The sequence below is a fragment of the Saccopteryx leptura genome, chromosome 5 (assembly GCF_036850995.1).
Source record: "Saccopteryx leptura isolate mSacLep1 chromosome 5, mSacLep1_pri_phased_curated, whole genome shotgun sequence".
NCBI classification, from domain to species: domain Eukaryota; kingdom Metazoa; phylum Chordata; class Mammalia; order Chiroptera; family Emballonuridae; genus Saccopteryx; species Saccopteryx leptura.
The window spans coordinates 104506708-104532391 of record NC_089507.1 but is presented as its reverse complement, the minus strand read 5'-3'; the positions used below and the strand labels follow the sequence as shown (position 1 = coordinate 104532391).

Here is a 25684-nt window from a genome sequence, read left to right as displayed (position 1 = left end):
TTCCTTTTTCTCCACAACCTCTTCAACATTTGTTATTACCGGTCTTATTGACAACAGTCAATATAACAGGTATGTATGAGGTGGTATCTCACGTAATTTTGATTTGCATTTCTCTAATAGCTAGTGAGGATAAGCATCTTTTCATCTATCTGTTGGCATTTATATGTCTTCTTGGAAGAGGTATCTGTTCAGGTCCTCTCCCCATTTTTTTAATTGAATTGTTTGCTTGATTGTTGGTGAGCTTTGTGAGTTTATATATTTTGGATATTAACCCCTTATAGAAGTCGTTGTTTGTGAATACCATCTCCCATTTGGTGGGCTGCATTTTTGTTTTGTGACCTGTTTCTTTTTCTCTGCAGAAACTTTTCAGTTTGATATAGTCCCATTCATTTATTGTTGCCTTTACTTCCCTTGCCTTTGGCGTCAAATTTATAAATTGATCTCTATGGCCAATGTCTATACATTTAGTACCTGTGTTTTCTTCTATGTAATGTATCATTTCAGATCTTATATTTAGGTCTTTGATCCATTTTGATTTATTTTTTGTGTAGGGGGCAAACTGTAGTCAAGTTTTATTCTAGTTTATTTTATTTTATTATAAGTGAAGGGAGATAGAGAAACAGACTCCCGCATGTACGCTGACTGGAATCCACCCAGCAACACCCATCTGGGGCCAATGCTCAAATCAACCAAGCTATATTTAGCACCCAGGGCCAATGCTTGAACCAATCGAGCCACTGGCTGCAAAGGAGGAAGAGAGTGAAAGGGGGAGATGTAGGGGAAGAGAAGCAGATGGTTGCTTCTCATGTGTGCCCTGACCACGGATCGAACCTGAGATGTCTATAAACTGGGCCAACACTCTATCCACTGAATCAACTGGCCATGACAAGTTTCATTCTTTTGCACATGGTTTTTCCATTTTCCCAGCACCATTTATTGAAGATGTTTTTTTTTTCTTCATTGTGTGTTTTTGGCTCCTTTGTCAAAGCTTATTTGTCCATATACGTGTGGTTTTATTTCAGGTTCTTGATTCTGTTCTATTGGCCCATATGTCAGTTTTTCTGCCAATACCATGCTGTTTTAAATATTGTGGCTCAATAGTATAATGTGAAGTCAGGTAGTGTGATACCTCTGGCGGCATTCTTTTTTCTCAGGATTGCTCTGTCTATTCAGGGTCTTTTATGGTTCCATAAAAATTGCATTAAATTTGTATATCTTTTGGATAACATAGCCATTTTTGCTATGCTGATTCTTCCAATCCATAAACATGAAATATTTTTTCATTTCATTGTGTCTTCTTCAATTACTTTTAATAATGCTTTGTAGTTTTCAGTATATAGGTCCTTCACATTCTTTGTTAAGTTTATTCCTAGGTATTTTATTTTTTTATTGCAATTGTAAAAGGAATTTCTTTTCAAGTTCATTTTCTGAAGTTTTATTGTTGGTGTATAGAGTAAAGCAATAGACTTTTGTATATTGCTTTTGTATCCTGTGACTTTACTGTATTTGTTTATTGTTTCTAGCAGTTTTTCAGTGGAGTCTTTGGTGTTTTCTATATACAGGATTGTGTCATCTGCAAAAAGTGATACCTTTACTTCTTTTCCATTATGGATGCCTTTTATTTCTTTCTCTTGCCTGAAGGCTCTGGCTAAGACTTCCAATACTATGTTGAATAAGAATGAAGAGAGTGGGCATCCTTGTCTTGTTCCTGATTTTAGAGGAATAGCTTCCAGTTTTTCACCTTTAGTATGATATTGGCTGATAGTTTGTCATATATAACCTTTATTTTGTCGAGGTACTTTCCTTCTATACCCATTTTATTGAATATTTTAAACATAAATGGATGCTATATCTTATCAAATGTCCTTTCTATGTCTCTTAATAGGATCATATGATTTTTGTCCTTTGTTTTCTTGATGTGGTGTATTATATTGATTGATTTGCTTATGCTGAACCATCCTTGTGCTTCTAAAATGACTCCCACTTGATCGTGAGGTACCATTTTTTTTAATATATTGTATTCAATTTGCTAATATTTTGTTTAGGACTTTTGCATCTGTATTTATTAGAGATATTGGTCTGTAGTTTTCTTTTCTTGTATTGTCCTTGCCAGGTTTTGATATCAGGGTTATGTTGGCCTGATAAAATGTGTTAGGTAGTATTGCTTCTTCTATTTTTTGGAATACTTTGAGAAAGATAGGTGCTAAATATTCTTTGACTGTTAGGTAGAATTCCCTAGTGTAGCCATCTGGCCCCGGACTTTTATTTTGATGGAGGTTTTTGTTAGTTGTTTCTATTTCCTCCCTGCTTATAGGTCTATTAAAGTTTTCCACTTCTTCATGACTCAGGCTAAGAAGATTGTATAGTTCAAGAAACTTATCCATTTCTTCTAGATTGTTGATTTTGGTGGCATATAATCTTTCATAGAATTCTAGTATGATCATTTGTATATATATATGATGTCTGTGGTAATTTCTCCTTTTTCATTTCAGATTTTGTTTATATGAGTCTTTTCTCTTTTTTTTTTTTTGTGAGCTTAGCCAAGGTTTTTTCCAATTTTATTGATCTTTTCAAAGAGCCAGCTCTTTGTTATATTAATTTCTTCTGTAGTTTTTTGTTTTCTATTTCATTTAGTTCTGCTCTAATTTTTGTTATTTCCTTTCTTCTGCTGACTTTGGGTTGCCTCTGTTCTTCTTTTTCTAGTTCTTTCAGATGTAATGTAGTTTGTTTATTTGTGATCTCTCTTGTTTTTTGATATAAGCCTGTAATGAAATAAGCTTCCCTCTTATTACTGCTTTTGCTGCATCACAGAAGTTTTGATATATCATGTTGTCATTAGTTTTTGTCTGTATATATTTTTTTTATCTCTGCTTTTATTTCTCCTTTGACTTAGTCATTTTTTAGAAGTATATTGTTTAATTTCCACATATCTATGGGTTTCTTTACTTCCTTTTTGCGGTGGAATTCTAGTTTCAAAGCCTTATGGTGAGAGAATATACTTGGTATAATTTCAATCTTTTTGAGTTTGTCGATGTTAGTTTTTTATGGCCCAACATATGGTCTATCCTTGAGAATGTTCCATGCACAGTGGGAAAGAATGTATATATAACCTGATATAGGGATAAAATATTCTGTAAATGTCTATTATGTCCATTTGGTCTATTGTGTCACTTAAGGCTGATATTTCTTCTTTTTAAAAAATTTTTTTTTTTTTAGTTTATTCATTTTAGAGAGAGGAGACAGAGAGAGAGAGAGAGAGAGAAGGGGGTGAGGAGCAGGAAGCATCAACTCCCATATGTGCCTTGACCAGGCAAGCCCAGGGTTTTGAACCAGCAACCTCAGCGTTCCAGGTTGAAGCTTTATCTACTGCGCCACCACAGGTCAGGCAAGGCTGATATTTCTTTATTGATTTTCTGTTTGGATGATCTATCTAAAGTTGTCAATGGGGATCTCCAAATATGTTTGTTGGGATCTCCAAATATGATTGTGTTTTTGTCTATATCTCTTTTTTTTTTTTTACAGAGACAGAGTCAGAGAGAGGGATAGACAGACAGGAACAGAGAGATGAGAAGCATCAATCATTAGTTTTTCGTTGTGCATTGTGACTTCTTAGTTGTTCATTGATTGCTTTCTCATATGTGCCTTGACCATGGGCCTTCAGCAGACTGATTAACCCCTTGTTGGAGCCAGCGAACCTGGGTCCAAGCTGGTGAGTTTTTTGCTCAAGCCAGATGAGCCCGTGCTCAAGCTGGCGACCTCGGGGTCTCGAACCTGGGTCCTTCCACATCCCAGTCTAACGCTCTATCCACTGTGCCACCACCTGGTCAGGCTCTCTTTTTTTTCTATTAGTGGATGTCTTATATATTTTGTTGCCCCCTGATCTGGTCTCTTATAGTGTAGCCATGGTATTCATTTTTTTTTTCTGCCATGAGGATATTTGAGAGTGGTATTGTTAAGAAATTAAGCAAAAAGCCACAACAAAAATAAGAATAAATTTAAAAAGAAAAGTAAAAGAGAAAAACTCACAAAACAAAGAACAAAAACCAAAAATGCGATAATCAGAAACAAACAAAACAACATCAACCAAAAAACTAAGAAAAACAAAAAATTAGAAGAAAAGAAAACTCCCCCCAACACCCAAAGAGAAAAGGACTTCCAAGAGGTTTTTCCATTTTTTGTTTGTTTGTTCATTTTTGTTTGTTTGTTTCAGTAGGTGGTGCTGGGTTAAAAGTTTTGGCTCTGTAAAATTCCCAAGCTAGCCTTTGCTGAGAAGCTGCTGTCACGATGATTGAGGTGGGCTGCCACCATGATGAAGGGTGGGATGTGCTATGAGGTATATAGCTTTAGTAATGGTGATCTCAGACCTCTGGTTGCTCCAGACCAGGGAACCAGACACAAAGCACCTCCATTCTTCAGGGGAGTGAGTGACTCTGTAGAGCTAGCTGTGAGGTATGTCTCTGTCACTCTCCATACCTGTTAGGGGAGGGAGGCAGGATCTGGGAGGCTGGGAATTTGCATTTTGTATTTTTGTGTCTTTTTCCAAGTGCAGACTGCCAACAGACTGTGGGATCATTGGTGTGGGATCATTGGTGGTGACCCCACACCCTGCTGCTTTTGTTCAGTATGTCTCCAAATTCCCCCTAATCTCTCTGTTCATCCCAGCAGAAGAAAACCCAGTCACTCTGGGTTTCTCACTTCTTTAGAGCCCCATCGTGAGTCTTTCTTATCTTCTGTCTCCCTCACCTGTTTTTTTACCCTTCCTACCTTTAGTTGATTCAGTGGGAGGATCTTTCAGGTGTGCCTGCAAGCCCAACTGGGATTCCTTTGCTGAATTATAAGTGTTCAATTAGTTGAAATTTTTTTTTCTCCTGTATTTTTTTTCTGAAGCTGGAAACGGGGAGAGACAGTCAGACAGACTCCCGCATGCGCCCGACCGGGATCCACCCCGCACGCCCACCAGGGGCGACGCTCTGCCCCTCCGGGGGGTCGCTCTGCCACGACCAGAGCCACTCCAGCGCCCGGGGCAGAGGCCAAGGAGCCATTCCCAGCGCGCGGGCCATCCCCGCTCCAATGGAGCCTTGGCTGCGGGAGGGGAAGAGAGAGACAGAGAGGAAGGAGAGGGGGAGGGGTGGAGAAGCAGATGGACGCTTCTCCTATGTGCCCTGGCTGGGAATCGAACCCTGGTCCCCCGCACGCCAGGCCGACGCTCTACCGCTGAGCCAACCAGCCAGGGCCCAATTAGTTGAAATTTTAAGGGGAGAGATCAAGGGTATCTCTCACACTGCTATTACTCTGACATTATTCTCTCTAAGTCTTGAAGGCAAGACACCAACTGTTCTTTGTTCTGGAATATCTTTACAAGAATAATCACATAGTGAACAGCCTTGGAAGAGAGAGAGAGTGTTTCTCTTTGGAGCAATGGACAGACACAATTACTTCACATTATTAAAAATTTGGTTTCAACCCCTTGAGCACTGTTGGTGGAAATGTAAAATGGTGCAGCTGCTATGGAAAACATTATGGCAGTGCATCAAAATAGAATTCTATTAAAAATATAATTATCATATGACCCAGAAATTCCACGTCTGTGTATATACCCAAAATAATTGAAAGTCGGATTATAAACAGACATTTACACACCATGCTCATGACAGATTTATTTGCAATTGCAAGAGGTGGAAGCACCCCAAATATTCCATTATGGATAAATGGGTAAACAAAATGTAACATATTTATACAAAAGAATATTATTCAGCCTTAAAAAAGGAGGAAATTCTGGCCTGACCAGGCAGTGGAGCAGTGGATAGAACATCAGACTGGGACGTGGAGGACCCGAGTTTAAAACCCTGAGGTTGCCAGCTTGAGTGCGGGCTCATCTGGGTCAAGCAAGGTTTATCAGCTTGAGCCAAAGGTCACTGGCTTGAGCAAGGGGTCACTCGGTCTGCTATAGCCCCCTGGTAAAGGCACATATGAGAAAGCAATCAATGAACAACTAAGGTGACACAACAAAGAGTTGATGCTTCTCATCTCTCTCCCTTTCTGTCTGTCTGTCCCTACCTGTCCCTCTCTCTGTCTCTCTGTCTCTGTCACAAAAAAAAGAAAGCCTGACCAGGTGGTGGCACAGTGGATAGAGCGTCGGACTGGGATGCAGAGGACCCAGGTTCGAGACCCCGAGGTCGCCAACTTGAGCGTGGGCTCATCTGGCTTGAGCAAAAAAGAAAAAAGAAAAAAAAAAAGCTCACCAGCTTGGACCCAAGGTCACTGGCTCAAGCAAGGGGTTACTCGGTCTGCTGAAGGCCCACAGTCAAGGCACATATGAGAAAGCAATCAATGAACAACTAAGCTGTCAATACGAAAAACTGATGATTGATGCTTCTCATCTCTCTCCGTTCCTGTCTGTCTGCCCCTATCTATCCCTCTCTCTGACTCTATCTCTGTTCCTGTATTTAAAAAAAAGAAAAAAAAAGAAAAAAACAAAAAAGGAAATTCTGATGCATCAATGAACCTTTAGGACACTATGCTAAGTAAAACAAGCTAGTCACAAAAGGACAAATAATGTATGATTACATTTATATAAAGTACTTAGAGTACCCAAGTTCATAGGTATAGATTATAGAGTGGTGGGGGTAGGGAATGGGGAGTTGTTTACTCCTCATAGTTTCAGTTTTGCAGATGAAAAAACTAAAGATTGGTTATATGACAATGTGAATATACTTAACACTACTGAACTACACACTTAGAAATGGTTAATATAGTAAATTTTATGTGTGTTTTACCATAACTTTTTTAGAAAGCAAAAGGTATCATAATTTAAGTAAAACAAGACCAATTATACAACTATGGTCTTATTGTGGTAGTAGATGAGTTAGGCAGATAGGCAATTCCCAAGGGCATCTTTTAGCACACTGGTAGCCACTCTACACTATTCTCTTTCCCCAAATACATCTTGGGGATTCTAGAAGGTGCCACTTGATTTCAATCCAAACTCTAGAATTAAACTAGGAAAGAAGCAAACATTTTTAGAACCAGGGTGAGTTTCTACACATGACAATAGAATTTAAGGTCATCTCCAGGGTCATTTCCAAACTTTGTCTACCCTAAAATGATTAACAATGACAAACATTTACATTGTATAATACCTCTATCTACTATTGAACAGCTGTCTGGGCCAACTCCTTTCCATTCTGGGGAACAGAGTTCCCTTATTTGTCATTGTTTTCTAGTGTTTTTGATGCTCTCATTTTATACCTCTGAGATTATTTGTTTTATATTGTTTTTGAGAGATTCTCGTTTTAAAAAAATAAAATAAATGTCAAAGCTTTTTAAAAATTGAAATAAATATGTCTGCTAAGTTTCCTTTGCTTTGTATTTTAGAAATCTTTTAGAGAGCCATTCTGATAGACTATAGTGACTGATCTTTTTTTACCTTTTTATTTTTTGATTTTAGATTGAGAGGGGTAGAGAGAGAGAGAGAGAAAAAAAACCACCCACTTTTTGTTCCATTTATTTATGTATTCATTGGTTGATTCTTTTTTTGTGTGTGAGAGGAGGTGAGGCAGAGATAGATTCCTGTATGTGCCCTGACCGGGATTGCTGGGATCCACCCAGCAACCCCGCTATAGGGCAATGCTCTGCCCATCTGGGACCATTGCTTCATTGCTCAGCAACCGAGCCATTTTTAGCACCTGAGGTAGAGGCCATGGAGCCACCATCAGTTTCTGGGGCCAACTCACTGGAACCAATAGAGCCATGGCTGTGGGAGGAAAAGAGAGAGAAGGAGAGAGAAGGGGGAGATGGAGGGGTGGAGAAGTACTGGTCACTTCTCCTGTGTCCCCTGACCAGGAATTGAACCTGGGACATCCACACACTGGGCTGACACTTTACCACTGAGCCAACTGGCCAGGGTTTCATTGGTTGATTCTTGTATGTGCCCTGACCAAGGCTTGAAACCACAACCTTGGCATATCGGGACAATGCTCTAACAGACCTACCAGGCCAGGGCCATAACTAATTTATAGACTTGGTCAGGACCCTACTTGTTACCACCCAACCAGGTTACAGTTACCTAACACTTCATGTTTACAGGAATGAGCAGCAGGAAACTCATTGATCTATATTTGACTTTATCCTAAAGTTTGAAGCCAGAAGCCACATGTGACTTTTTAACCTCAGAAATAGTTGCAATTGTGAAAGGGAATATTGTATTTTCTATGTGTGTTGGCCTCATTTTGCACTTACAGAGCCTCAGCTGGCTCAGCATCAGTCAGTCATAAAAAGCTGGTGGACTTTGAAATTGCTCTGCAATTTTTGTTTTTAGATACTTCTATCTCATTTCATATTAAGGGCACAGACACCCTTGTTGGGGGGAAAATAAAGCCACAAAACACTCCCAATACCTTCTTTCAAAAAATTTCAGATGTTTTTTAAAGGTCTTATTTCCCTTATTGAGCAGTTTCTGATAAACTATCTTTCCACTGCCACTGTAAAACCTTCTGTGGCCAGGTGAGACCTTGAACACCAGCCATTACAGGAAAGCAAAGGAAGAGCTGCTGTGTATACAGATGGCAACAGCAAATAGGAGTCTGAACTTCACCTGCCTCTAATGTGGCAATCCTTTCCCTCTTCCCTTTACGGGAAGAGATCATGTCAATCTAGAAAGCCACCGACTTCTGCTTGGAGGTCAGGTCATGACCTTCACTTGGGGAAGCACAGTGGTGTACCTGTAACTGTCCAAGCCCCTAGTATAAATCCTTAGCATAACAGACAGCATTCCAGTTTTCTCCCCAAAAGTTCATTGTGGTCTAAACCAACTGTCTGTGGTGTCCAGTGAAAACAGAGGCAGATCTAGAGTTTTTCTGTCAAGAGTTTAGGGCTGCAAGCCTGTTTGGAAGGAGGTAGTGAAAAGGCTGGAAGCCTTTTTGACTTTGATGTGCTACTGTATTGGAAATTTTGACTTTTTAATTTTAGAGAGAGGCAAGGAGAGAGAGAGAGAGAGACAGAGACAGAGACAGAGACAGGAACACTGAGCTGATCCGTGCCCTGACTGGGAATGGAACCTGCAAGGTGGGGGGGAGACGGGGGGGCCGCGGGGGCGGGACGTTCCAACCAGGGCTATCCGGAGCTATCCGGCCAGGGCTTAATTTTTTTGTTTACTGATTAGTTCAGAGAGACAGAGGAAATTTAGCTATAGATATACAATGGAATTTTTAAAAAGTGTACATGGGAGGAGGAGAGGAGAAGGCTTCTGGGCTTCTAGAAATCTCTGTCCTTGACACACCCGCTCCTGAATCAAAAATCTCTGCAACGGTTAAAAGCGCTAATATGTAGAGATGTAAAATCGCGTGGCCTGTGATCCAAAGATGAAGACTCGCAGGATCTGGCATCTGCAGGCTGCAGAATTCAGAGCCGGCCCAGGGCTGAGGCGCGGACAGGATTGGGTTCCAGGGCTCAACCAGCGCCCCGCCCGCGGCTTGCAACCACAGCCTGCACATCTCCTCCTCATCGCCCCTGTCGCCCCTTCGGCCCAGCTACGGGCTGCGCGCGGAACCCCACCAGCCCCGCCCCCGGCGCGGTGGGCGGGCCCAGGCCAGGCGGGACGGGGCGGGGTGGGCGGGGCAGCGCCCGCGGCTCTGGCTGCGAGAAGACGGCGGGCGGCACTAGAGGGAGCTGCACGCGCCGCGCCGCCGCCGTCACCGCCGCGCCGGCCCCCACGCCCGCGGCCCCCAGCGCCGCCTCCGCAGCCTGCGCCGCCGCGATGGCGGAGGACAGCGAGTCTGCGGCCAGTCAGCAGAGCCTGGAGCTGGACGACCAGGACACTTGCGGGATAGACGGAGACAATGAGGAGGAGACCGAGCACGCCAAAGGGTAAGCGCGCGGGCGCCTCGGGCGCCTGGCGGTCGCAGGGCAGGGGGCGCGGGCTGCGGCCGGCCGCGGCTCCGAGGAGGCGGGGGTCCCTGTGGGTGCGCCCGGCGCCGAGCCGTGCGGAGGTCGGGCTGCGCGGCTGGCGGGCGCCGTGGCGCGAGGGAGTCGAGGCTCCGTGGTGGGCGGGGAGGCCGGGGCCCGGGTGCGGGGACCCGCCACGCCGCTGTCACCTGTCGCGCGGCCCGCTAGCCCTCGCCGGTTCCCACCGCCGGTTCGGCCCTTGTGTGGCTCGTTGGGGCCGAGGGGAGGCGCGGCCCTTTTCCCTTTATGACGGTCAGGTTTGTAGAAAGTCCTCTCTTCGCTCCTTGTCATCCTCTCCTGAAGTCCCTACAGACCCTCCCAGCCCTCCTCCAGCTGCCGCCGCCGCCAGAAAAAGAGAAGCTGCTGGCAGGGGAGTTGTTTAGATTTGCCCCTTGTCCTCCTGGAGGGGAGCTGCGGAAAGTTGTTTCCCCGGCCTCGCCCCCGCCCAGCCGGACCCGGGGCGCCCGGGCTCCCGGCCTGGCCTCCCCTGGCGGCTCGCGGGGTCGCCTCGCCGAGCGCGTCTGCAGAGCGTATCTGCGGAGTCTGTGGAGCAGGTCCTGTCCCCTGACTTAATTTCGGTCTTGGGGTTATAGCTCCCACAGCCCTGACCGGACCCAGCTTGCAAGGCCAGCTTTTGATCTTCAAGGCCAAAAGCACAGTGCGTTTTCACACCTTATCGTGTTTCTCCTGCCTTATCACAGGCTCCCGTTTCTTCTCCGCAGATTTGATTTGCTTTGCGTCGGAGAAAAGATTGCTTCCGATTAAGGGTGGCATTGAAGTTCTCTTTTTAAGGGCGGGGGGGGGGGGAGTGGCGGTCATTTTAAATAAAGACTGGCGTCGTTAAAGGTGGTGTTTGCTTTTCCCTATTGGATTCAAACTATGCGCAATCACAGGGTACTTCATGTTGCCCCTTAGAAGTGAGATTTTGCAAACCATGATAACTAATGAAGAAGTAGGTCAGCTTAAAACCGTGATACGGGAGGCCTTAGTCACAGATGGCTTGTTTATTTAGTTCATGCAGAGGATCTTTAAATGATTGGTGATTTAAAGTGTAAAGTATTTGCATTCTGTTTAACGTCTGCTTGAAGATTTATTTAAGAAAGGAACTTTACTGAGCTTTGATGTGTTATAAAATAATAAAAGATCAAGGAAAAGAAAAGCTGAGTAAATGTGTATGCTGTGAGTCCTTTTTTTAAAAAAAAAATTTGTAGTGAATACTTCAATGGCAGCTGCAAGTACCCAATTCAAGTCTAGAATGCTTTTTTAAAAGAGAGGAAAGGAAATTCTACAGAAATCTGAGGTTGAGTTTTGTTTAAGTGGTAATAGAATTTTGCCTATAATAGATATCTAAGTATGGATCTGTTTTTGAAACAATAGCAATAGCCAGAAATGGGATTAGATGCAAATATGGTAGATTACCCCCAATCTTGCATACCTGTCCATTATCTTTCTGGAGCAAACCTCGGGCTTTCCCCTTCCCTGTAATTTCTGTTTATTTTTCATTTTCTTTTTAAGTTTGGTTAGTACTTCTTTGCTTACAAGGTCAAGAATGTCCAGGGTACAAAGAATTCCTCATCACTGTTGATCCTGGCCTGCCCCCAGCAGCCTTGCTGTAGGCTGTGTGAAGCTCCCAGATTAGCACCCAAAGTCATCTCCATGCCCTTTTCAGATTCTGGTTTTTTAGTTTTTCAGTTTTTGGTTTTAGCACATTAAATATGTGTTAGCATACTTACTCAAAATTTAGGAATGCCTAGTGGACTGAAATGTTTTAACCCAGAGCAATAACATTGCTGCTAGTGGGAGAAATTGATGTCATGGGTTTGTTGTAGTCTATTAGGATATAAGGAAATTAGTAAAAATCCAAGTTGCTGTGCTTGTTGAATTACCTTTTTTTTTTTTTTTTTTTTTTTTTTACAGAGACAGCGAGAGAGAGAGGGATAGATATGGACAGACAGGAACAGAGAGGGATGAGAAGCATCAATCACCATTTTTTCATTGTGACACCTTAGTTGTTCATTGATTGCTTTCTCATATGTGCCTTGACCGGGGGGCTATAGCAGACTCAGTCACCCCTTGCTTGAGCCAGCGACCTTGGGTCCAAGCTGGTGAGCTTTGCTCAAACCAGGTGAGCCCACGCTCAAGCTGGCAACCTTGGGGTCTTGAACCTGGGTCCTCCACATCCCAGTCCGGCGCTCTATCCACTGCGCCACCGCCTGGTCAGGCTGAATTACTTTTTTGGGATTTAAATTTAGATAATATCTGCTGAATTTGGGAGAGTGATTGTGGGTTTTTTTGGCTCGTGCTCTGATGATCTGGCTCAGTAGGAGCCTACGTTTTTTTCTTAAGTAACTCATGCATGTAAATATAAAAATTTGAAAGATTCTCCTTTTTTTGCTCTTGGCTTCTTCATTCAAGTGACAAAGAACCTTTGGAGGAATGATTAGGTAAACGCTTTACCTTTTAAAGGTGAATTATTACTTTGAGACCACTAGGTCAGTGCACAAAGCAGTAATTTATTAAATAGTACTGCTATGGCCTGAAACAATTTCCCCTCACAATTGAGTATAACGTATTTTCTAGTTGTTTCAGACATATTAAGTTAAAACTAGAGCCTCAAATGAAAGGAAGCTACCATATTAGATTATTTTGCCCCAATGTAAATATTATCATGTAGGCTTTTCTTTATAGAATTTTTCTCTTTTTTTTTTACAATTTATTGATTTTATTTATTTATTTTTAATACAGGGACAGAGCGGGAGTCAGCGAGAGGGATAGATAGGGACAGACGGACAGGAACGAGAGAGATGAGAAGCATCAATCAGTTTTTCGTTGTAACACCTTAGTTGTTCATTGATTGTTTTCTCGTATGTGCCTTGACCAAGGGCCACAGCAGACTGAGTAATCCCTTGCTCAAGCCAGCGACCTTGGGTCCAACCTGGTGAGCCTTGCTCAAACCAGATGAGCTCGTGCTCAAGCTGGCGACCTCAGGATCTCGAACCTGGGTCCTCCGCATCCCAGTCCAACGCTCTATCCACTGTACCACCTGCCGGTCAGGCTGATTGATTGATTTTAGAGAGAGAGAGGAAGAGGAGGAGGAGGAGGAAAAGAAGGAGGAGAGAGGGAGAGGGAGAGGGAGAGAGAGAGAGTAGCATTCATTTGTTGTTCCACCCAGTTGTGCGTTCATTGGTCGCTTCCCATATATGTCCTGACTAGGGATCGAACCCTCAACCTTGGTGTTTTGGGAGGACGCTCTGATCAATTGAGCTGACCAGCCAGGGCCCCATAGAATTTTCTTTATGAACTAAAAAGATTGTTTTTATTTTGTTGATAATGCTAGAAGTCCATGAGTGAAATATTATTTATGTTCAATTAAAAGCAATGATTTATGTATTATAAAATACTTGCATCTCACTTAAAAATTTTTCCCATTGATTTGGGAGAGAGAGAGGGAGAGAGAGAGAGAAAGGGAAAAAAGCATCAGCTCATTTTTTTCAGTTAGTTATTCCATTTAGTTGTGTACTCATTGGTTGCTTCTCATGTGTGCCCCACTGGGTCTGAACCCACCACCTTGGCATGCCAGGATGAAATTAGTCTCTTTATATCTTCCTTTTCATGAAATTGTGTTCTTTGTTTAGCTTTTTGGCCCACTCAAGTTCAAAAGTGGCATACCACTATAAAAATTCCAAAATCATGGGGAATGGATTGTTCATTTTAATTAGCCTGTAATCAAAGAAGTTTAGTTTTGTTATTTTCAAATAATATGCAGCAATTAAAGACTAGAGTAACAGGGGATTACCTGGAAAGATCCTTTAAGTAACTTGCTTTAACAAATGAGTTACAACTAGGGGAAGTAAGTAGATCTTTGTCAAAATCATGAGGGAACTTGAAAACTTTCAAGAAAATTAAAAGTTCTAAGGTAATGTTTAAAAAACTGTTACTTTCCTAGCAAAGACTTTCTACAGATAAAAATTAATTTCATCTACAATATTTCTCTATATTTGATCTTCAAGGCCAGCTTTGATCTTTTTTGGAAAAATTTGGGGACTAAAAACTGGATGCATCTTATAGAGTGGTTGTAGATTCTTTACATGCACTTCCTGCTTTTTCGTGCTTATTTTTGCGCTCATTGTTGAAGACAGTGATTCATTATCAGACACAGTTGAGGGCAAACTAATGGATAGGAGTTTTGCAGTGATGAGGAGTTGTATGAATTTTATGATGAATAAATAAAACTTGAGTTCAAGAACTTTGTGTAACACTTTTTTTTTTCTTCAAATTTTGGACCCCAAAATTAAGGTGCGTCTTATACATGGGGAAATATATCTTTCCTTTGGGCCATTGATCTTCATTTAATCCACTTGTTAAATATATACATTGAGCCATGGTCATTATCTCTTATTCGGCCTACCATCTCACATTAAGCAGTTACTGCCCAGTGTTGGGACAGGGCCCCCAAGGTTGGCCCCAAATAAAAGTTAGCATTTGCCTGACCAGGCGGTGGCACAGTGGATAGAGCAAGGGTCCCCAAACTATGGCCCGCGGGCCACATGTGGCCCCCTGAAGCCATTTATCCGCCCCCGCCGCACTTCCAGAAGGGGCACCTCTTTCATTGGTGGTCAGTGAGAGGAGCATAGTTCCCATTGAAATACTGGTCAGTTTGTTGATTTAAATTTACTTGTTCTTTACTTTAAATATTATATTTGTTCCCGTTTTTTTTTGTTTTTTTTTTACTTTAAAATAAGATATGTGCAGTGTGCATAGGGATTTGTTCATAGTTTTTTTTATAGTCTGGCCCTCCACTGGTCTGAGGGACAGTGAACTGGCCCCCTGTGTAAAAAGTTTGGGGACCCCTGGGATAGAGTGTCGGACTGGGATGCAGAGGACCCGGGTGTGAGACCCTGAGCTCACTGGCTTGAGAACGGGCTCATCTGGTTTGAGCAAAAAAGCCTGCCAGCTTGAACCCAAGGTCGCTGGCTCCAGGAAGGGGTCACTCGGTCTGCTGAAGGCCCACGGTCAAGGCGCATATGAGAAAGCAATCAATGAACAACTAAGGTGTTGCAATGCGCAATGAAAAACTAATGATTGATGCTTCTCATCTCCATTCCTGTCTGTCTGTCCCTCTCTCTGACTCACTCTCTGTCTCTGTAAATAAATAAATAAAAAATCTTAAAAAAAAAAATTGGCATTTAAGTTAACAACAAAACCAAATCTCTCACCTTGCTTTACCAGCACTGACTTTTAAGAATACACATTTCCGCCTGACCAGGTGGTGGCGCAGTGGATAGAGCGTCGGAATGGGATGCTGAGGACCCAGGTTTGAGGCCCCAAGGTCACCAACTTGAGCACAGCCTTATCTGGCTTGAGCAAAGCTTACCAGCTTGGACCCAAGGTCACTGGCTCGAGCAAGGGGTTACTCAGTCTGCTAAAGGCCCGCGGTCAAGGCACATATGAGAAAGCAATCAGTGAACAACTAAGGTGTTGCAAATACGCAGCAAAAAACTAATGGTTGATGCTTCTTATCTATCCGTTCCTGTCTGTCTGTCCCTGTCTATCCCTCTCTCTGACTCTCTCTGTCTCTGTAAAAAAACAAAAAAAACCCAAAAAACAAACAACAAAAAAAATAATACACATTTCCTAGACAAAGTGATGTTTTTCATCTTTCCAAGAACAGAGCTTTGTTCTCAATATTCACTATGGTGGAATAGGAGACTTGTGCCAAGACTATTTACATAGGGTATAAAATAAGCATATATGAATGTGCCTTTGTTGGCAGATACATGATTAAATTATTCCCGGGGGTAGATATGAAATGGTTTTTAGTATTTGAGAGTTACTCCTAGACCTTTAGAATATTTTTTTCCAGAAAATTTAAAATATGGCAAAGATTAAAACTTGGAATTCTTTTTAACAAAGAATACAACCTCTATTTTTCCACCCCCAGTTTATGGGAGGAAAAAGAACTTATTTTTGTGCAGTATTTCAACTTCTGACTTTTTGTGAAATTGTTGAAATTAGGTGTGGGAACCTTTTCCTTAGTCAACTTTGTGAAATAAATGGGAAGATGAAAAAAAGAACTACAACTCTCAACTGATTTTTCTATTTTTGCTATTTGTGATGGAAAATTTAAGAGATAATACAAAGCTGCCGTTTCTGAAATTTGATCTCTTATCAACTGTAAATCTAAACAGAAAGGTGTGCTAACAGCCTTTGCCCGAGGAACTTCCCCAATTCAAGAACTATAGTTTGAGGTTATGAAAGTCCACTCGGACTTGAATTTAAAATGGTGTTATTAGCCCTGGCCAGTTGGCTCAGTGGTAGAGCCTCGGCCAGATGTGTGGATATTCTGGGTTCGATACCTGTCAGGGCATATAGGAGAAGTGCCCATCTGCTTCTCTACCCTTCCCCCTCTCGCTTCTCTTTTTTTCTCTCCCACACCATCCCCTTCTGCAACCATGGCTTGATTGGAGCAAGTTAACCCCTTGTTGGGCGGATAAAATGTATTATGCTCACTTTGTTAAAGATGCCATCGCCCAGGTGATATTAATGTGTGTTGGGGGCAGGCAGGATCATTGTAGCCTGGGGCTTGGTTTTGGGATTAAGCCTCTCCCACCAGTTTTGATGTGGGGTGGTACAATCCAATCATGCCTCAGAGAAGTGACTTTGTATTAGAGACTTCCCTATTTTGTATATTGGATTAAGGGTTTGGATTTCTACACTATAAAATGGGGACGGAGCGGGAGTTTGCGCTTTGGTTCCTGAGATTATCATTTAGAGGAGAGAGCAGAGCAGAGAGCAGAAGGAGGCCACGTGGAGTAGGCCAAGAGAAGCAGCCAAGATGGCGGAGTGCTGAGTGAGATGCCAGTTTGTGTAGAATTTGTATCTGGGATAAGGAAGGAGATGGGGAACTGAGGAGAATAAGGCTGGTGAGCTAGAAACCTTTGATTCTAGGAAACTCGGATAAATCAGTAGCTTTGTGAGCACTGAATGTGAGTGGGTTTTGGAGCCCAGTGTGTGTTTTTACTTGCCCGCTGGGTGCAAGCTAGGATTAAAGACTATGGCCCACCAGTTTTTGGCTCCGTTGTTTCTTTACCGACTGTCCGAATCCAATGCGAACCTGCATGGACCAAGCTGCTTTGATGGCGGCCGTGGCCACTGGCTTTACACCCCTAGAACTGAAGATGGCTCTATGGCCTCCGCTTTATGTGCTGGGAAGAGCTCTGTTGCTGAGCAACGACATAACACCCCAGATGGGCAGAGCATCGTCCCCTACTGGGCTTGCTTGGTGGATCCTGGTTGGGGCACATGTGGGAGTCTGTCTCTGCCTCCCCTCCTCTAACTGAAATTTTTTTAAAAAAAAGAAAGAAAGAGAAATGGAGTTATCATCCTTGGGACCAGAACAAACCCCAGATCTTGGCTAAACTACACATATGGTGCCATCTTGAAATTGTTTATTAATACAGTAAATAGCCTGACCAGGCGGTGGCGCAGTGAATAGAGCGTCCGACTGGGATGCGGAAGACCCAGGTTCGAGACCCCGAGGTCGCCAGCTTGAACGCAGGCTCATCTGGTTTGAGCAAAAAGCTCACCAGCTTGAGCCCAAGGTCGCTGGCTCAAGCAAGGGGTTACTTGGTCTGCTGAAGGCCCCCAGTCAAGGCACATATGAGAAAGCAATCAATGAACAACGAAGGTGTTGCAACACGCAATGAAAAACTAATGATTGATGCTTCTCAACTCTCTGTCCCTGTCTATCCCTCTCTCTGACTCTCTCTCTGTCTCTGTAAAAGAACAAAAAAACAAAAAACACAAAACAGTAAATATATAAGAGTTGCTGGTTACCTTAAGAGATTGGAGCCAAATTCTGTACCATGGTTCAAGAAAGAGGTTGGTTGCTTGGTTTATTGTTAATCCAGCTGAAATATGTTAATGACTTTTATTCATTATAAGAGTAAATTATCCTCATTAAAAATTCAAACAGCCTGACCTGTGGTGGCGCAGTGGATAAATCATCGGCCTGGAATGCTGAGGTCACCGGTTCAAAACCCTGGGCGTGCCTGGTCAAGGCACATATGGGAATTGATGCTTCCTGCCCCCCCTTCTCTCTATCTCTTTCTCTCTCTCTCCAATAAAAATGGATAAATAAAAATCTTTATTTTTCTTTTTTCTTTTTTTTCTTTTCTGAAGCTGGAAACGGGGAGAGACAGTCAGACTCCCACATGCGCCTGACCGGGATCCACCCGGCACGCCCACCAGGGGGCGATGCTCTGCCCCTCCGGGGCGTCGCTCTGTTGCGACCAGAGCCACTCTAGCGCCTGGGGCAGAGACCGAGAAGCCATCCCCAGCGCCCGGACCATCTTCGCTCCAGTGGAGCCTCGGCTGCGGGAGGGGAAGAGAGAGACAGAGAGGAAGGAGAGGGGGAGGGTTGGAGAAGCAGATGGGCGCTTCTCCTATGTGCCCTGGCCGGGAATCGAACCCGGGACTTCTGCACACCAGGCTGACGCTCTACCACTGAGCCAGCCACCAGGGCGGATAAATAAAAATCTTAAAAAAAAAATTCAAACAATAAAGTATATAGTGAAAACCCCCGGGTATTTTTTTTCTTAATTTTCTTTTCCTTTTCCATGTGAGAAGAGGGGATATAGAAAGACAGGGTTCCGCATGCACACTGACTAGGGTCCTCCTGGCAACCCTCTCTGAGGCTGATGCTCTGCCCATCTGGAGCCATGCTCACAACTGAGCTATTTCTAGCACCTGAGGCTCAGGCTCCTCGGAGCCATCCTCAGCGTCCCGGGCTGATGCCCTCGAACCAGAGCCATGGCTGGGGAGGGGTGGTGGGGGGAAGGGATGTAGAAGTAGATAGTCACTTGTTTTGTGTGCCCTGACTGGGAATTGAACCTGGGACATCCACATTCCGAGCTGATGCTCTACCACTAATCCAATTGGCCAAGTCCCCCCCCCCCCCATATCTATTTCCCACAGATATCACTATTGACAGTTTAATTAACTCACATATTAATATATGTATAAAGACTATATTTAACATAAATGGGATCATACTTTTCATGGATTCATTTATTACATTATATTTTTCATTATTTGTTCTTTTAGAGAACTGTATATGATGTTGGAAATGTCCAAGACAGAGGTCACTAGTCACTTGAAATGCAGCTAGTGTGCCTAAGCAACTGAATTTTTAGTTTCAATTTTAATTCAATTTAAATAGCCAGTGTGACCTCACCAGGCGGTGGCGCAGTGGATAGAGCGTCAGACTGGGATGCAGAGGACCCAGGTTCAAGACCCCGAGGTCGCCAGCTTGAGCGCAGGTCATCTGTTTTGAGCAAAGCTCACCAGCTTGGACCCAAGGTTGCTGGCTCGAGCAAGGGGTTACTCGGTCTGCTGAAGGCCCACGGTCAAGGCACATATGAGAAAGCAATCAATGAACAACTAAGGTGTGGCAACAAAAAAGTGACGATTGATGCTTCTCATCTCTCTCTGTTCCTGTCTATCTATCCCTCTCTCTGACTCTCTATGTGTCTCTGTAAAGAATAATAAATAAATAAATAAATAAATAAATAAATAAAATAAATAAAAAAAATAAAAGGCATTTAAAAATAAATAAATAGCCAGTGTGGATAGTAGGTATTATGTGGGACTCAGAATACTTATTCTTTTTTATTTTTGCAGAATATGTTGTGTTTTTTTCCTTTGGTGGTTAAATTTTTTTTTTTTTTGTATTTTTGTATTTTTCTGAAGCTGGAAACGGGTAGGCAGTCAGACAGACTCCCGCATGCACCCGACCGGGATCCACCACGCCCACCAGGGGGCGATGCTCTGCCCATCCGGGGCGTTGCTCTGTTGCGACCGGAGCCACTCTAGTGCCTGAGGCAAAGGCCATGGAGCCATCCTCAGCGCCCGGGCCATCTTTGCTCCAGTGGAGCCTTGGCTGCAGGAGGGGAAGACAGAGACAGAGAGGAAGGAGAGGAGGGGGGCTGGAGAAGCAGATGGGCGCTTCTCCTGTGTGCCCTGTCCGGGAATTGAACCCAGGACTTCTGTACGCCAGGCCAACGCTCTACCACTGAGCCAACTGGCCAGGGCCGGTGGTGGTTTAATTTTTAATTAATTTATTCATTTTAGAGAGAACAAGGGTGAGGAGAGAGAGAGAGAGAAGGAAGGAGGAGCAGGAAGCAACAACTCCCATATGTGCCTTGACCAGGCAAGCCCACGGTTTCGAACCGGCAACCTCAGTATTTTAGGTTAACATTTTATTCACTGCACCGCTACAGGTCAGACTCCACAGGTCTGAACATGGTTAAAAGCCCTATATCTTCTTTATGTCCTTCAGGGAATTATCTTTAAATTTTGAACAGGCATAATTTATCTTATTTCTCTGTCAATGTCAAAAATTAACCATTATCCAAAACAAACTACTGAACAGGCAAAAATGTGTAGAGTATTTTGACTTCCCCTTTAGTTTTCCTAGGTTTTGTTGAAATAATTTGGAATTATAATTCCACTTGGCTTCTTTTATTTTTGTATCTGAAAGCTTTTTTCTTAATGATTATATTATATTTATATCCATAGTATCAAAACCACCTTGACGTGGGAGGGGATAAACACACAATGCTGTGTACAGAGATGTGTTGTAGAACTGTGCGCCTGCAACCCGTGTAGTTTTTAACCAGTGTCACCCCAATAAGTTCATTAAAAAATAACCTTAGACTTTCCTTAAAGCTTTACTGTTTTTATTGCTTACTACTATTCCTTGTAAACCACATCCTCTTTTTTGGGGTTCCTTTTTAAATTTAATTTTATTAGATTATGCATATGATACGTTTTCTGATTTTATATATGTTTGAGGATGCCTTTCTTTTGCCCTCATGAATAAACCACAGGCTGGTGTGCATGTAATTCTATGATAATTATTTTCCTTCAATTTCCATAAACATTGTTTCATTATCTTTCAGCATTTAGTGGCACAGATGTTGTTTCTCTGCCAATCTACTTCTCTTTCTTATATAGGAAACCTGATTCTTTTTCTTTGTTTTTACTTGTTTTGAGTCTAGAAGCCTCTAAGATTTTGTCTTTCTATAACCCAAGGGTTTCCACATCCTTTCACCTTCTAAAATTATCAAAATGGCTTGGGCTCATACATTTTGGTGGGATTTTGGGGGGACTGAGGTTTTCTTGGCCCTCTGGCACATCCATGCTGCTGCCAGCTCCCCCCCCCCCCCCCATCACTGTCTCCTAATGTTTTGGGCCCCTTTAGTGTTTCTCTTTAGATACTTGACCCTTTCATCCCTACCTCCCATCAGGAACCACTAATATAAGGCATTTGCTTGTGCATATCATTTATTGATGGTTTTGTAAATAATGAGGGAAGGTTTGATTATAGCATAGGGTAGAAAAAACTTCAAATTTAATATCAGACATCATTATTCACAAAAGGGATTTATTACTCCCCATGCACCTATGTTGGCCATCATTTCCTGCAGTCGTCTTAGGAGTCCTCTCACCCTCTGACAGTAGTCTCTTAATTGTCCAAAATTCAAGGTCTATCTCTACTGCCTTTTTTTTTTCCAAAAAAAAAATTGAAGTAGTTCCCTGTGCAGTATATATATATTTTTCTTTTTTAAGAGAGAGAGGCAGGGAGAGACAGAGGGACGTTAGGAACATCGAGCTGTTCGTGTATGTGCCCTGTCCGGGGATCGAACCAGCAACCTCTGAGCAACTGAGCTATCTGGCCAGGGCTGAGTTTTTTATTTATTGATTGAATTTTAGAGAGAGAGGAAGGGAGAGAGAGGGGAGGGCAAAGGGAAGCATTCATTTGTTGTTTCACTCAGTTGTTCATTCATTGGTTGCTTCCTGTATGTGCCCTGACCCGGGATTGAATCTGCTACCTTGTTGTTTTGGGATGATGCTCTAACCAACTGAACTAACTGGCCAGGGCCCTCTGTGCAGTATGTATTTAGTTACTTATATGCATTGCTGAGCTTGCCTGTGGGAACTTCTCTGCCTTTTCTGCAAATGCAGGGTCCAGCTCCACTATCGTTTGTTTCCTTTATGAAGCCTTCCAAGGTCATCATAACCAAACGCCCTCTAGCCTTTACTGAATGTATCCTTCACATGGTGCCTTTCCACTGGTCACATCCCCCTGTCCCCTTGTCCCCAGTCATCTTCTCAGGCAGATCATTGTTTTACTGTAAAAGAATCTGTGACTCAGGGAGAAGTGGCTTGTCCAGGGTCACATAGCTGGTAAATGAGCAACAGAGTTCTTCATATCTGTTAGTGTGTGTGTAAGTAACATCATTTACAAACTGACTCAAATTAAAGGACATTTTATTTTAAACGTACAGTAAGTTACCTCAAAATAAAGTGTGGCAGAACTGTATTAAAATTAGAATTGGGGACCGGCAGTTCATGAATTCAGGGTCTTTTATCTCTCTAGCCTTGCTCCTTCTATCAGTTAACTACCACCTACTAGAAGACTCTTTCTTATTTCACATTATGCAACAGCAAGGCTTGGCCCAGTCAGCTGTGGCAGGGGGTAGGAATGTGGAGGGAAAGGATTATTATGTGGTACAACAAGGCTACTTAGGGCCACACCTGTAGTGAGGTCTGTATTCAAAGTATATATGTAGTTAGTAGATAGTAGACAAGGCCGACACCTCAGAACAGGAGTGTTTGTCTACCTGTCTGCTTGCAGGAGACTGAGCACAGAGACAGCACTTGCAGTCTCCCATCATTGCAATATTTGGTACATTGCACACATTGGTAGCTTAGTACAGATTTGTCGAATGGCCCTGGCCAGATAGCTCAGTTGGTTAGAGTGTCGTCCCAATATGCAGAGGTTGTGGGGAGAGTTCAGGGCACATATAGAAACAGATTGATGTTTCTCTTTCCTGCTTCCTCTCTCTCTAAAATCAATCAATCAATAAAAACGATTTGTTGAATGTGTTCCAGGGATTCTTAGTCCCAGTTGACAAATTAATTTTAATTAAAATAATTTTCTCTTTGTGCTTTAGGAATATATGAAGGATTTCTTTTTCTAATTCTAATTGAAAGGACTTTACTGGAGAGTGTTTGGTTTTGTGTGCCCTATGCTGTGTGGGACCCAGCATGGTAAGATAACAGCTCAGTTTTTGAACTCCTGGTTTGTGCTTCCTACTTTATATATACAGTTTTTCCTATTGAAGTATTACAACAGATGAGATGGAGGCTTGTTCAAAGTTAAATAATTGATTCAGGCCACATCTTAGATTCAAACTTAGTTTCTGAGTCCTCTAACTGACTGTAAACTCTTGCCTTTGCAGTAAACTGCATGGGCTCAAGGACCATAGATAAAGTCATTTGTCTGACAATGGTTCAAGGTTATCTCCCCATAAGTCAGAGATTACCAACTGGAGCCAAGATTCACCAGTGTAATGGGCACACTAATGTTACTGAATTTAAAAATTAATGAATACATTTCCTTGTTTAAAAAATACTGTGGCTTGATTACAAAGAACCTTTTTGAGTGTTTCTTCGGGTCCCGTAAACGACCACTTTTAATCATAGCATCCGTAGAGTTTGCAGTGAGATCTCTTTTCTTTTATTCTTATTTCATGACTGTCTCATCTCCTTCCAGGATGAGGCGCAGTAGCTGTCCCAGTGTAGCCTCATGGATATCAGCATCGTTTTCCTGGTGGCCCCCGCCCTCCAGCACTGTGATCATGCAGGCCTCTACAGAGTCAGTTTCCTGTGAGAAGCACATGGTCTGGGGAGTGGCGCATTGAGCATCTCTGGGTGACAGTGATGCTAGAGGGAGCCTGGGCAGCAAGCAAGTTCTCAGCTCTCATGCTGGCCTCTTTAGCATTTGAGGTGGGCAGGTGGTGCTTTTCTTTCTTTATCTGATTTTATTTTTCAATTACAGTTTACATCCAACATTTTATATTAGTTTTGGATGTACAGCATAGTGGTAGGACAGTTATATAATTTACAAAATGATCCCCCCAGTATCTCAAGTACCCACCTGGCACCAGACATAGTTATTACAGTATTACTGAGTGCTTTTGTGGGTGCTCTAGTCTCTGTAAATTAGTGGCCTGTCATGCTCTCCCAGCCGCAGGAGAAAACCCACATCACAAGTCACCTGGTGGGGGTCCCTTACTGACTTGGGGTTTTAACTTTATAGTTTCAGTTTTGTTAGCACACTGTGCTTCTCATATTGGGTTAGCACAAACACACCAGGGAAATATGGGCTGCTTTATTCCCACAGCTGTGTTCACAGAAACAAGATGGTAACTCAGTTATTATGATACTTTCCCATAGTTTCTTCATTTGTTTTTCTGGAGGCAGGGGTGAGGAGTAATACTTGTTCTTTACTACTCGTTGGGTATTTAGTAACATTTTATGGAAACTGAAGAAAGAAATGGTGAAAGCAGACTTTTGTTTTTCCAAATGAAAGTTTTTTTAAGAAAATGTTTTTTGCAAAAGCACATCTTTTTTAAAAAATTTTATTCATTTTAGACAGGAGAGAGAGAGAGAGAGAATGGGGGAGGAGCAGGAAGCATCAACTCCCGTATGTGCCTTGACCAGGCAAGCCCAGGGTTTCGAACTGGCGACCTCAGTGTTCCAGGTCGACGCTTTGTCTACTGCGCCACCACAGGTCAGGCAAGCACATCATTTTTAATATAGAATGTCAGACTGTATCATCAAGGAAAAAGACAATGCCATGGTATATTTATATGTATATTTTCCTATTACCACGTGTTTACGAAAACACAGATATACCATTCCTAGTGTCCTGGAAGTTCCTGTTTGTCGTTTGGTGTACCTTGCACATCTTTTCAAGGCATTGTACAGCTCTTTCCTGATCATGTGAAATTGATGGCGAGTCCATGAAGAGAGTATCATCATTTGCTTACGTCGCTATTGTTGGACCCCTTCTTGAAAGCAGCACCAATTTTTTACTGGAACATGGAGTGTCTTTCTCCTCTCTCTCTCTCTGCTTATAGTGTGGTGGGCAATCATCTGGGACTAGGTGAGTACAGCAGACACACTGGGGCTTGCTGGGAGCAAGGTAGAGGGGCCCTGGCCCATCTTTTCCTGCAAAACCCCCAGGAGGGGAGCTGAGACTTTCCTATAAAACAAAATTGAAATTAAGCTCCCGTGTCAGATGCTGCTGGTGTTTTGGGACTCTGACCCACACAGCCTGACCTGTATGCTAAATGATATTACATGTGTATATCAGCTTTGGTTTTGTAGAGGCCTTAATTTTTAAATGATTTAGTATTTTGAATAGATAGTATGAGCATATGGTACACAATTCAAAAGACACAAAGGAATATCCAGTACAAAGTAAGTCTCATTCTCTCAGCACTGAGCTTCTCTCCCATAAACAGCTGCTTGTGCCAGTTTTTGGCCTGTCCTTCTGGTGGTCTCTACACATCCAAGGTCATGTATATATGTATACTAACGGGTGCCTGCACATGCATTCAACACAGATGGTGACATGTTGTTCTGTTCCTGTTTCTCAGTTTTTCACTTTACAGTGTGTATTGGAAGTCCCTATATATTGAACCACATAGACAAACCTCATTTTTAAAGGACTGTATGTTCTATTGTTGAATGGCTATACCTTGTGTGTGTGTGTGTGTGTGTGTGTGTGTGTGTGTGTGGCAGAGACAGAGTGAGTCAGAGAGAGGGACAGATAGGGACAGACAGACAGGAAGTGAGAAAGATGAGAAACATCAATTCTTCGTTGCAG

At 42.8% G+C, this 25684-nt stretch overlaps 1 protein-coding gene and 1 non-coding gene across 3 annotated transcripts in view; one reads left to right on the top strand and one right to left on the bottom strand.

Annotated features, from left to right (window-relative positions):
- Positions 1-9650: 9650 nt before the first annotated feature.
- Positions 9651-25684, top strand: part of NMT2 (N-myristoyltransferase 2) — an 89756-nt gene continuing 73722 nt past the window's right edge. The window contains exon 1 of one of the 2 annotated variants that reach the window (XM_066386652.1): positions 9651-9864. In XM_066386652.1, coding sequence (XP_066242749.1) covers positions 9755-9864 — 110 coding nt within the window. In that variant the 5' untranslated portion in view covers positions 9651-9754. The remainder of the gene's footprint in view (positions 9865-25684) is intronic. The other variant, XM_066386654.1, reaches the window with a different exon arrangement.
- Positions 18392-18466, bottom strand: TRNAT-GGU (transfer RNA threonine (anticodon GGU)). The gene has a single exon. It is a non-coding gene; the product is annotated as a tRNA-Thr (tRNA).